This window comes from Anas platyrhynchos, chromosome 1 (assembly GCF_047663525.1).
Source record: "Anas platyrhynchos isolate ZD024472 breed Pekin duck chromosome 1, IASCAAS_PekinDuck_T2T, whole genome shotgun sequence".
Taxonomy (NCBI): Eukaryota; Metazoa; Chordata; class Aves; order Anseriformes; family Anatidae; genus Anas; species Anas platyrhynchos.
The window spans coordinates 113,629,727-113,643,045 of record NC_092587.1 but is presented as its reverse complement, the minus strand read 5'-3'; the positions used below and the strand labels follow the sequence as shown (position 1 = coordinate 113,643,045).

The 13,319-nt window shown below is 44.4% G+C and overlaps 1 protein-coding gene across 1 annotated transcript in view; it reads right to left on the bottom strand.

Annotated features, from left to right (window-relative positions):
• The window catches only part of PCP4 (Purkinje cell protein 4), a 55,310-nt gene extending 54,864 nt beyond the window's left edge, over window positions 1-446 (bottom strand). Inside the window, exon 1 of the mRNA XM_027449087.3 lies at window positions 321-446. Coding sequence (XP_027304888.1) covers window positions 321-329 — 9 coding nt within the window. The 5' untranslated portion in view covers window positions 330-446. The remainder of the gene's footprint in view (window positions 1-320) is intronic.
• Between the last annotated feature and the right edge of the window lie 12,873 nt (window positions 447-13,319).

The window sequence follows — 13,319 nt, the reverse complement described above, 5'->3', positions numbered from 1 at the left end:
TATAACCCTCCCCAGGACAACACTTACAAAGTTTGCACCAGCTACAAGCCGGGCATTTTTCCTCCATCACCCCACACAACTTACTCCCCACGCTGCCCCTACGCAAAGCCATAAACGCACCTTTTAAAGTACGGTTTTTTGGGTTTTTTTTTGCTAAGTTATCGCGCAGCAGTGCACATGCTCCTTCAAAGCATGAAGCACTGCACCGCTTCGTGCCTTGAAGGCGCACAGACACCTGTGGAGGCTCACTCACGTAGGGCTTCATCCCCCACAGCCGCGCACACCCCGCACCCGACCCCTCCGGCCGCTCGCTCACCCACCTCGCTCATCTCGCCCGCGCCCCGCCGGCAGCACCCGCCCCGCACCGCGCCACGCCAAGCGCCCGCCGGCCCGCGCCGCCCTTTAAGAAGCGGCGCCGCGCGCCCGGCCCGCCCGGCCACAGCCAATGAGCGCCGCGCCCCGCGCCGAGCCCCCCTGCGCCCCCTCCCCTCCGCATCTCCACCCCCCCCCGCCGCCATTTCGAGGGGCCGCGGCGCCCCCTGGTGGAGGCGGGGAGGGCGGGACAAAATGGCGGCGGGTGGAGGGGCTGGGGCTGGGACATGGGACATGGGACATGGGACACGGGACACGGGACATGGGACACGGGACATGGGACATGGGACGTGGGACATGGGACTGGGACATGGGACTGGGACAGTTTGCTCGCCGTCCTCAAGACGGGTCTCGAAGCTGGGGCTGCTGGCTTGGTGCCTGCCAGGCGCAGAGGGAGGCGAGGGGTGAGCTCCCCAGCCCGTGTGGCGGAGTGCCCTGATAATAATGTTAACTCCTCTCTGAGGTGAAGCGAGGAAAGTTTCAGGGCGCTGCGCTTCTCACCCGACTTTGTCCTCTCTTACGGCAGAGCTGGGTCAGCCACGGTGCGAGCCCCGCTGCCGTCGCTCTCAAAACCTTCACTGTTACTTCATCGGGCTGCTTGCTAAAGAAGATGGAAAAGAGTGCTTTCGATAATTTTCTCAGAAAAAAAAAATAAGTAAAACAAAGCTTTGGAAATTATGCAGTTCCACTCCTGCATCCATCTTTTGATGGAGCACAATTACTATATTTGGCAATACACATTTCAGATGCTCTGACTCATGTATCTGTGAAGAAATATAGATTCAATTTGCTCTGGGAATGCACTCAACTCCCTCAAATTTCTCTCAAATCGATAAAAAGAAAAAAAGAAAAAAAAAAAAAAAGTTAAAGCGGCATTTTGGAGAGCCCTGGATTGCCAACCTTAGCACACCCAGGGTTTTTTACATTGCAGTAGCCTCTTCATCACAACCCATATCCAGCGTTGGCCTTGACGAAGGCAGCAGCAGAAATGTGGTGAGACCTTCCTGGAGGCCACCTTTACCTTTCACCACGCTACCTGCAGAAGCTCAGAGGCTGCAGGTTGTCCTTTGTGCACAGGATGGGGGACACGCGAGCCTTTGTACATCCATTCACTTAGACTGATAAATGTCTTTTCATACAAACTGGCTGCCCAGACTTCTGGGCAGGAATTAAATGCTAAATTGTGATTTATCCATGCTCTGGAGAAACTTACTATTTCCCAGCAAGGTAAAAGCCATTGTAGCTCTTCTCAGTCGCAGAGTCGATTCCTAATCTCAGGCAGCCATCAGGGCTGTCACCGTCTTAATTCTCAGTGAGGTTACCTGGGATCCCAGTCTTGCAGGGAAGCAGAACTACGTCAATCTCTGCAGCATCGATCCAGCACCAGGTCGAGAGCTTTCTTTTGCCCTGTTAAACACAGTGGCGCATTTGCAGTTTGTGTAGTTTCTCGACAGGTATTCGATCTTCTTTAACTTGAGCCCGTGATGTGTTTGCGGCTATTCATGTTCTTTAAAAGAAAAGGTTCACAGCATGAGGTATTTCGAGAAGAATCACCTCACCAAATGAATGGATAAATCCTTCCATTGACAACTGGGGATCACAATGCTGCAGGATCCATTTTCTTTTTTTTTTTTCTTTTTTTTTTTTTCTTTTTTTTTTTTTTAATCTTTTTTTGAGGCTTTCTCAGGTTACTGGCTGTAGCAAATGAGGGGGAAAACCCTATTTAAATTATCATCGTCAATCTTCTTTTATTATATTAATTTCACCAGGACCTCCACTGGCATCTGGCATTTAACAAAATTGATATTAATTGCCCTGCGTCTTGGAGCAAGTGGACCAAGTAGGCAATAAGCATGATAAGAGTTCATTGCATGAGTAGCAGTTTGTTCTGCAGCTTCAGAAGTGTTAGTACACTGTGAGGACACAAAGTGAAAATGATGAAGTTCACCCCCTGAAGCAGATTTGTATTATGTGACAATGTTTTCCAGTGAAAAGTAATCATTGGCACATTGCATTAGTATTTGTATTCTGACTAGAGTGCCGTTGGTCTGTGAGCTTATGGGTACAAGGCACAATGAGAACAAAAAATTCCTAAAGGGTTACTTCTGACCAAAGAGCTCACAAACACATGGTAGGCGATATAGACAGCTGAGAGAAAATCTTTTCAGCTTCCACTGACACTGCTAGGAGCCCTTTTAGTTGCAGAAAAATAAAGCTGGGTCTGAAATCTTCTTGCTGCTTACTGTAGTGAAGAGAAAAAAAAAAAAGAAAAAAGAAAAAAAAAGACAGGAGCATGGCGCAGCCTCCTTTTGTATTGTGCCCAAACAAAATTCATTTCTTTCCCCTCCACGTATTTGCTCATCCGATCCCACAAAATCACACCAAAGGGTAGCAGGATGATGAGGTGGGTCATATACACAAAGGCCACCACATGTCCTCCCTGGGTACAGCCACCAGCCACAGTGGTTGCCAGTTAGCCAGCTGGGTTGCAAGTAGTCTGTGCTCATTTTGTAACTGCATGTGTAATGTGTGCTGGTGAAATGTGACATAAAAATTTAATTTCTATCCGAGAGCTGGTCTCTCCATCATCGAAACAGATGTGTCAGATTCAAGCAGAAAAGCCCAGAGTTATAATTCAGGCTGTACTCCACTGTGCACAGAGAAGCATGCTAACAGGGAAGGCACTTTCCACCAGATTCAGCATGGGAACATACAGTGTTTTTCTTTTCTGACCTGTGTCAAGGAGTTTCCAGGCTCCAAGAGGGGCATCCTGCAGAGCACACGGAGCTTTACCCAGGAAAGCCCAGAGGTCCCAGTTCAGGGCATGAGTCGATGTGAGCTGGCGTTTTGAGGAATGAGTTGACTAGATTATCTAGCAGGAGACGTGGAGGAGGGTGGCAGTCCCTCGCTTCTCAGGGCACTGTGTTAAATTGCAGGTCATAGCCAGGTGCCAAGCTTGCTCTTTGCAAATACAGCACTCTTCTTCCACAGCAGTGATACTGAGGGGGATGGCAATGTCCTCCACGTGATAGCTCCCTGTTTTGGGGACAGCTTGCATGTACTGTGGCGTGCAGTCCCAGTATATGGTGCACCAGCTGTGCTCCTGTTCTCTCTCTCCCTCTGAACAAGTCTTGTCCCTGCCTCCTGAATTTGCTTTTCATACCCTGGAGAAAACTTCCACTGCCAACCAAAGCAATCTAGATATAAACAGGGGGTTGAAACACAATGTGCCTGTCTTAGTTCTTAGTGTGGCACCGCTGAACTTCACAGCTCTTGGACATACGCTCACACAGGCGCACAGATCCACCCTAATCCCAGGTGCAACCTGAGTTTGTACTTGTTCATTTATGAGCCAGCTTAGTTTGACATACCTCTTGCTCTGGAAAGCATAGAATTATGGAATCACGTAGGCTGGAAAAAACCTCTACGATCATCTAGTCCAACCCTTAAATGCAGCAGCAAGTTGAAATTTCTTAGAATAAAGATACCCCTAATATTCTTTTTCATTTGTGTTCTGTCATTTATACTATCTGATGGCACCAGGTTTTAGTTTTGAGTTTTTTAAGTTTTCAGGCTTCACTGACAGCCCTTCTAGCCTCCGGCAATACTTTACCTTAAAGGTGCCCCAAAGCTCAGCTTTTACTAAAGTGCACTGCCAAGTAGTGACACTTCTAAATAGAGAAAATGTTCTAAGCTATTCTATCTTCCAGAGCCGTTATATTCTGAAAATTGACTATTAAAATACCACCTTCTTGTTCATCATGTCTGCACCTGCTATGCATTCAATCTTGTCTGCTGGCATATGACTACAATTTTACTGCCTCTTACTCCCACTTACCTGAAAGAATTAACACAGAGAAGAGCATCCAAGCTGGCTTCTGAAGCAGAAATGCTCACAGACTTCCCAGGAGTTTCACCTGTGCAAGAAGACTGAAGATGGCTCTTCTCTTCAAGTGTGAATGAGGCCTGCTTGGAGAACCATATGCTCCACATATGTAACAAAACAAGTGATTGTAGGCTCAGTCTTTGTCTGTGGCAATGCCATGTAGCTGCACAGTCTTGCTTCACTTCAAACCCCACCACTGGAAGTGCCCGGGAAGTGGGGTGGCTTTATTTAAAGTATGGATAGCTGCAGGATCACTCCAGAAGAAACAGCAATAGAAAACACAGGGGAAGATAACTTCTCAGGCTGTTCTATTTTTCAGTCAAAATTTGATTCAAATCAAATCATCTCCCACCCCCCAAAAAAATCAATATGAAAATATGACTGTGCCTTGAAAGGTGTTCCATATTCCGCTGGTGCTAAAATAGATTTGAATTTTGATTGTGACTGCAGAAACTGAAGTTTCTAAGTGCTCGAAATTGGTACACTGAAGTGAAACCCATGCCTCTTTCTCTTTTTTGTTTTATGAATTTTTCAAGAGGTGGGTAGAACAACTTTACATGAACTTTCAGAAAAGGAAATCTGCGTTGCAGCTGAAATCAAGGATTCTGATTTGAAGTGGCAAGGTTTTGTTTCAGAAAGAAGTGCATTTGAATAGTGGAAAACAGAAGGGAATCTGGAACGTGACCTTATTACAGAGAACATGCTGTAATTATTGGCTTTGGTATGCTCCTTGATAGCAATAGATTTAACAAGCATAGTCCTAGACCGTGTGACTGGTCGTTCATACATAATCAGCTAATTTGCCCAACTAAAAAATTGCAAATGTAGAATAAAAGCACTTTCCACAGGCTTAGCTCCCATTAGTATGCCTTCTTAACTTTTAATTAAGGAGGCAATGGCTGTGGGTAGTTGAGGAACAAAATACCTTTGAAGATCTGGGCCTTAGGGCCTTTGTTACAATCTAACCTTTGTTCCCATGCGAGAGCAATGAGTCAATGGTTCAAACAAAATCTTACCGCTGTCGGTGTCTCAAGTATAATTTCAAATATAATCTTGAAAAATTGAGTCTTTTCTCCAGAGATTTGCATGACATGACTTACTGTACAGTATGAGTCATCTTCTATCCTTAAAAAAAAAAAAAAAAAAAAAAAAAAGCAATACCCAAATATAAGTGTCAATTCTCCAGTCTGGATAAAGAATTTTGAGGGATGCAATTCCTAGAAGTGTCCTGAACTTTGGTGTAAAGAAAGCCACTCTCTCAGTTTAAGTCAAATTCCTGAAACCTTTCAAAGCCTGAAGTGTGCTGTGGGTTTTGACTCTTCTACTGGCTTTTGATTTGCTGAGGAGAAAGGATATGAAAATGTATAGCATTCAGGTGTTACTTGGCACTTACCCATGGCAGTTAACTTTTTAATTAAATGGTAAAAAGACATATTAATTATCAGTTAACAATTTTCAATCTCTATACAGACAAAGGAATTAATGTGATTAAAAAGATCCACAACAATTACAGTTTGCAGTGTGGAGAGAGAAGGAAGTTTAAAGCATACCTCCTTCCCTTACTTTAGTGACTTTGGAGAAATTAAGGTTAAGGGCAAACTCCTGGTGTTTTCTGTGCCCTTTAGATTAAACAAGCAAAGTAAAAATTCGAATGGGTCCCCCTAAAATTCTCAGTAGTGTCTTACAAAAATGAAGGATTTTGTTCCAATACAAGCTGAGAGCATTAGGCGTTCCATATATCTGTTCATATATGAATTTAGACAGCAAATGTCAAGGTGAGGTGAGATAAGACATCTAGGAGGGTATCATTGGTCCTGGGCTGTTGCATGGGAGCCAGAGTTCAGGGATCCCTTATCTGCGCTAAATCCCTGTTCTGCGCAGAGGATGGATCTAGAAAGCTCCCAGCTTCAGAAGGGCTGAAGTACATTGCAAAGGTAACCAGTGCCAGTGTTCACCTCTGCTCGAAGCTCAGAGATTATAGTCTTCTCTCCCACCAGAAAGCTGGTTTCACCAAAAATGAAAGGCAGTGCTAGTGCTCTAAGACCCCCTCCGCTGTGCACCACACAGCACTGCTACAGTGATTGCCGGATCCACTGGATTCCTTGTTCTTGTTCTCTATCGTGGCATGGTGCTGAACTGCAGAAGGGTTTCTGTCCTGTTTGCTTTTCATCTTTAGACAGAGCAGAGGCTTCAAAACAACCTCTGATCTTTGTGTCACAGCACTCCCAAGTATTGTCAGACATTTTACAGGAAAAAAAAAAAAAAAAAAAAAAAAAAAAAGTCAAGACATCCAAACTCTTTCTTTCCACTTGCCCTAGAAACATTTTAGTGCTGTATTGATAGTAATTATATATAACATATTCCAGTAAAAGGAATTTAAAGTCACCAGGTCAAGCAATCCATAATTGGTGGTTGCCAAAATGAAGATCCCAGTGCAAATGTATTCCAGCTCTGCTCTTACCTCACACAAACACAAATTGGAGTTTTTCATGTTCTCAGGGGGCAGGAGCCTGCCTCTGCTGGGCAGGATGCTCCAGCTTAGGGCATGAATCAAGAGCAAATAGTTAGATGGAGAGGGAAAAGTTTGTCATGTTTGGGCTCATGCAAAAGAAGATCAATAAAAAGAAGAAAGATTTGTCTCTGTTGCATAGCATCTTTTCTGATATATTTATAGATATCTGAAGTTTCGGAGTTCTCAGCCTCAGCTTCTGGTGCCTTTTTACCCTTATGTACCTGGTTTAGAAATGGAGCTAATTAAAATTACCATTGTATAAGAGTTTGGCTGGAGGTAGGAAGCTGGATATAGATAATTTCACAGACTGGTTTGGGTTGGAAGGGACCTTAAAGACCACCTGGTTCCAGCCCCTGCCATGGGCAGGGACACCTCCCACCAGACCAGGTTGCTCAAAGCCCCATCCAGCCTGGCCTTGAACACCTCCAGGGATCCACAACAAATATGGACTCGATTATCCAAAGGTCTCTCTTAGTCCTATTTCCTACCTTCAGCTTATTCACGAAATAAGATCCGTTCCACTTATCAAAGTAAGAATATTTAGTTACCATTCAGAAAGGGAGCTGGTCAAAGAAAAAGTAGGATCAGCACTTTTTTGATTTCTGAGCCATGAAGTGAGACAACAAACCAAGATAAATTGCACTGGCTTCTAGAAATATCCATTTAGCAACAGGCATAGTCAGAGATATGAAAACAAGCACTTTAACATAGCCTGTTCTGTGTCACTGAGTTAAATCTCTCCTTATAGCAATGGTTAGTTTGCTGAGAGGAGTATGAGGGGGGGAAGGGAAAGAAGACATAAAATCTGAGAGAAGAAAACAGCTATGCGTGTTCAGCATCTGAAGACCTAACCAGATGAGTAGCTCTGATGAGCTACCAGTATGAGTAACCAGATGAGCAGATGTGGCTCATTTGACTGAGTCTTTTTTTAATGAAATTATTTGGGTTTGGTTTAGTTTTCCTTAGAAATGTTAAAATAGAGATGGAAATAAAAGCAACTAACAGCAAACTAATGGGAATGAATTACTTCTCACCAAAAGCATCTCACTTTTAAAAGAGAAGAAATGCTTAGATCTGTTTCCTTCATCTTTCTTCTACAATGTTCCTGTTATCAATAATAATGCCTCGTTCTTCCATTTACTATGGGCTAGTGGTGACATTTCAGTTGAATGGCTGATGACTTTTTGGAGGGCCTTGTCTACCTTCCACACCTGCTAGAAAGCGCTCTCTCTCTGACCCAGTATCTCTAATTGAGGTGTTGTTAAGTAGAGGTTCTTGTAAAGGTCAACATAACTCTAAAATAGATCCGTGAACACAAAGAGACGTGGTTCTCTGTCCTGACTCACCACAGTGCCATTTTATTCAGCACAGAGTTTTCCTCGGCGGCATTTCCAAAGCACAGAAGGAAGAACAATGGCAAGCTTGGAGGGCTGAGCCCTTGGGGATCTCTCTGAAGACCGTGAGAGGACAAGTTTCCCTCCAGGAATTTCAGGACACCAGTGACCGCCTAGATTTGCATCCCAGCAGAGCATCTCTCTTTTGCTCTCTCTCCCCCTCCTTTAACTTTCTAGTTAGCTAAGGGAAAAAAAAAAAAAAAAAAAAAAAAAAAAAAAAAAAAAAAAAAACCTCAAGCTTTTTTTTTTTTTCTTTTATCTTTTATCTTTTTTCTTTTTTTTTTTCAGCTATTGTGGCTGTTCCCTTAGGGACTGGCACAGAAACCCTTCCCCTAAAAGATGAAAAACTTCTACAGATGGCAATGGGAGAGGGTGAGAAGAAGACCAAGTCATGGGATCTGCCAATTCCAGCCTCACGGTCTGGGTAACCGGCACTGTGCAGTTTCTACAAACTTTGTTTCTTATCCTCCCTCATAAAAATGCAAGCTAGGTCACATGTAGCTTGTTCAACACTTGCTGCTGCACAGAAATTAAAAATAGCTGCCTCGTGTTACTTAGCACTAGGAAAAAAGCACCCTTAGATTTAATGCATTCTCCTGTAGTTCGTCCCTGGGCGGCTGCGGTGCGATGAAGTATGGAAGGGTCTGGCATTAACCCCGGGACACTATGATTTGACAAAAACAAAAGCCCAGTGTCCCTTACATCTTAAATTACCAGGAAAAAAATACAATTGTTTTAAGACAATTAGAAGCAGGTTATGTTCTTCAGTGGACTTGGCAGAGTGGCAGGGTACTAATATGCAAACTGACTCTTTTCCCAGCTGTAAAATTCAGTAATAGTCCTGTATTTACATTTTTACAGGCATTTTGTTTTTATGAATAATTAGCAGATCTGTTTATAGAAATTACTAGGAGTTTCTGAAGGTCAGTGGAATCTAAACCCAGGTTCTCTTAAATATTTAGTTTATCATCTCTTTGTATTTAAAGCTTCAGAAGCTGAAACTTTAATGACTTTATGTAACTGTAGAGCTCACCTGATATTGAGGAAAGGTATTAAATAACATATCTCTTATCCAGGGAAGGCCAAAAAACTTGCTAACTGCTTTTACAGAGGGCGTTGCCATTTTGGTGAGCAGAAACCTACCTTGCTTCTTGTTTCAAAGGGTTTCACAGAAGTGCCCCTCAGTGTATCCCTGGAGGCCACGGCACTTCCAGGGCTTTGAGGCATGCCCGAGCTGTATGGGAGGCAGGAAACCTCCCAACCCAGGTCCTGAGGGCAAGGGCTGCCAAATATTGGTCCTGGGTGCGGTGAGAAAACCCTGCTGCTCCTGCCTAGCCTGTGGTTTGACTCAGTGTCCTTAATGAATCCTGGAGCCTCACTTCCCAATGGGGCTTGTTGTTGTTGTTCACTTTTGAGAGCTCAGCGTGGCGAGGCACTGATCAGGAGTGAGAGGCAGGTGAAAGAACACTTCATACATACCCTCGAGCTCTCGGCTGGTACTCACTAATACCTCATTAAGCAGGATGGTTAATTGAGCTCTCTGTTCTGCATCCATAAACAGTTTGCTACTTATCTGCTTAGACCACATTTAAATTCGGTATTAAAAAGCAGCGAGAAAATACTATCGCTGCCCTATGGACAGCATATCAGCAATATATGGGGTTCAATGGGAAAAGGCAATTATGATCAGTATTAAACTAGCCAGCAAGTCCTGCATGACTGACTCTAGGGAGAGTTGTTAGCAGAATACGCCAGCATCTTGCCTCAGTCGCTCCAGAGGATCTTCGGTGTACTGTCTGAACAAAATGGTTTCAAATGAGCAAGGTTTGATTTGCAACAGCAAAGACATGACAGTCGGCTTCTTTCTGCTTTCTGCTGCTGAAATGTGCTTCTCCCTCCCCTTCCTTGCTCACTTTCCTCCCTCCGTGCTGCAAAAGAGGAGGAACTATTTTGGACTGTTACTAAAAGCTTGGGCAGAACGCATTTCTTGTTTGTTTCAATTAATATAATGCAAAAAGATGGGCAAGTATGTAAACATCCCAAGTCGAGCCCATTTCCGTATTAGATGTTTATTCCCCTTGTTCCAGTTTATGCATTTCTAATTCACAGAAGTGCATGACTGATGCCTAGAGAACAAAGTAACCATTATGTCCTTTTGAGTTTTCATATTATAAATTATCTTGGCCATAAAGTACATTCAAAAATGTACCTGACTGATGAGAATTGCTGTGCTGTGTGCACTGAAATGCCAATTCTAACCCAGGGGGAGGAATCATTAATTGGGGTAATGAAATTGAAAGCATGATAATAGATGTAACCTTAAATTGTTGATTATGCCAATTGACCTTTTTGTAAGATCACTACGCCTTCATAAAGTCCTCTTCCTCCTTCACAAGAAAAAAGCCGGCAACCCTGTGCTAGCAATTTTATTCATTTGACAACATTTTGTGAAGCAGAAAACACGGCAAAAGGAGCAAACCGAGTTCAGTGAACTCTTACCTATGCGGTCTCCAGCATAACATCAGCTCAGGCAGTGCGAGCTGAATGCTCTGCACTGTGCATCTACAGTAGGGAAAAAATAGCATAGCTACAGTCTAGCACTTGCATGCAAATAGTTGCAATTATAGGCTATTTAGTTGGTGTTTCGAGTTAAGCTGGTCAATGACCCATGAGCACGTCTGGGAGCAGTGCTCCCCTGGAAGACTAAACATACAGAAAACACGAGGCGGCGTGCGCTGTCGCTCCCTTGCCCGCTGTCAGCCTTGGTCATTAAGCAGCTACAAAGGGCACAAAGGACATAGGTGTCTGCTAAGCAAATCTTGGCCAGAAGCAAAATTAACAAGTAGGAGCAGAGTGACTTTAGTTGTGTGCTGTCGGTAACCGTAGCTCGTGGCTCTTCTTACAGCTTCCATTTCAGGGCATCATCACTGGCTTCATAATCGTCTGGCTTTAATTGTGTCTACCTCTGCTCTGTTAAAAGGAATTAGCTGTTGAAATTAAGGAAGCTAAGGCTTTGTAACTTATTAGCTGTGAAGCTGCTGAGCATAGCAAGAGATGAAAGGAAACCTCCCGGAGTTTGTTGGATGATCTTCCCAACACACGTTAGAAAGTCTTCATTAATTATTGGTGATGGGGTTCATTGCAATAATTGAGGAGCATCTGCAATGCAGGGCAAAACTTGCCAGCAGCCTGGCCACTGAGTGTAGAGAAATACAGATGTCCTTCCTTGGTATTTCCACGGTGCCATGTGGCACCTGCAGCGCTTCATAGGTGGCTGAGCAGACCAGGGTCTCCTGATTAAAGCCGTGGTACCAGGAGAGGTGACAGCAAACTGAGGGCAGAGAGGGAGAGAAGAAATCTGCAAGTGAGGTTTCTGGACACATGCAATTTTCTTCAGGCATCTGTTTAGGGGCAGCACTATGGCATGACAGGAGTGAGGGGCTGCACCGATACACACAGGTTGCTCAGAGAGCACAGATTAATAAAGACAAATGGCTTGTCTCGTCCTTCCCTCCATGAGCACGTGGCAAGCTGTTTGTGCTCCCATGCTGCGTGACAAAGTGGGTGGCTGCCCAGCTTGGAGAATCCACCAGGCTAATTTTCAAGCAGGAGCCGCTGCCCTGCCACTCTTTGGCTGTCAACTGGCTGTCTTCACGGTGGTTACTGGCTTCTGCATCAATGCTGCAACATGCAAGAGAAGTGCTGAGACAAACCCATGGGGCTACTTGGTTACCACATGGAGTACTTTTTAACAAATCGTATGGCTTTGTGGTAAAACCAAGTAGATGTGTTGCCTCATCAAGGGAGATCCATTGCCTGTTGTTTGGAAGGACTGTCAGGAAACATCTAAATGATGCCCCGTGTCTCTGAAGAGTGATAGGAAGCAGCCCCAGCACCTGGCAGCTCAACGCCCTTTGGGAATCGCTGCTGACCTGGGAAAGCAAAATGCAGCCTGACACCATCCCTGAGAGCATGCCAGCCGTGGAGCAGGGGGGTCTGACTCCCAGATCTCCCTTTGCCCTTACACGTTAGGTCTAAAATGAGTGGTAGTGACATTGGTGTGTGCAGCAGAAGGACCCGGGGAGTGTAAGCACATGGACCAAGCCAGTGGAGCTGAGACCACGGCAACTGTATCCAGTTGTGAAGTCACTGGGATGAAGGGGATCGATAGCACGGCTGAGCCGATCCAAGGTCAGAGCAGCCCCGGGGCTGTCTGTGCCGAGAAGCTAATGAGATGGAGGCAGAACAAAGATGGCTCTGGTTGGCTTCTCGAGTAAAAACATCTTGATATTGTTTTCCCTGGATTTTGGCATTCTTTCCCCAAAACAAAAACAAACAGAGTGTTTTGCTGGAACGTTATTTGAGAAAAAGCACTTAGTGCCCTCATTTGAGGGAGTGATCATACCACAGTAGCAAATAAGCAGCATAAATAGCATCTGTGTGACATGAGTTCTGATATGAGGGAGAATGCTGAAATTCACTCTGAACCGAGAGAGTTCAGAGTGAATATCTATTGTATAGCTTCTGAGCCAGCAAATATCCACGCTTGTTTAAATGAATAGCTGTGCTAACCTAGTATAAACCATCAGTGATTTCTAGGATCGTGTAAAAGAGCTGTTAGCAACCCGCACCTCCTTGTCCTCACTCGACCAATAACATGCTGTTTTATTTCCTCTTTATTGACAAGCTTTCACCTCCATGTTGAGTTAATCTTACCATCTTCTTTCTCTAATTGGTTACATCTGTTTAATCTAATAGGTTACATTGGTTAAGCTAAATATCTTGGGCTTGGAGGGGCTGAGTATTTGGGAAGCCAGCTCAAGCTTTTTTATGCTCTCTGCCTTTTCCATCACCTTGGTGAATTTAAGAAATCAGTGACTGGCTGCCTTTTACCATCACAGTGGAAATGCCCTCAGTTACCTCTCCAGTTTTTCCCAACAGCAATTTAGGAAGGTCAGTTTAAGTTTACGTAGTGTCCTCCTGACATCCTAGTGGGTGCGATGATTGAAATATGCGGGCATCAGCATCCGTGCATAGGCAGGACAGAGCATGCAGGTAGGGGATGGGTGTTTTATTCGATCAGCTGGCATCACCGGCAATACTAGACAAGCTTTCTGACATGCAAGCCCTTCCTTAGGTCTGAAATAGAAGCAGC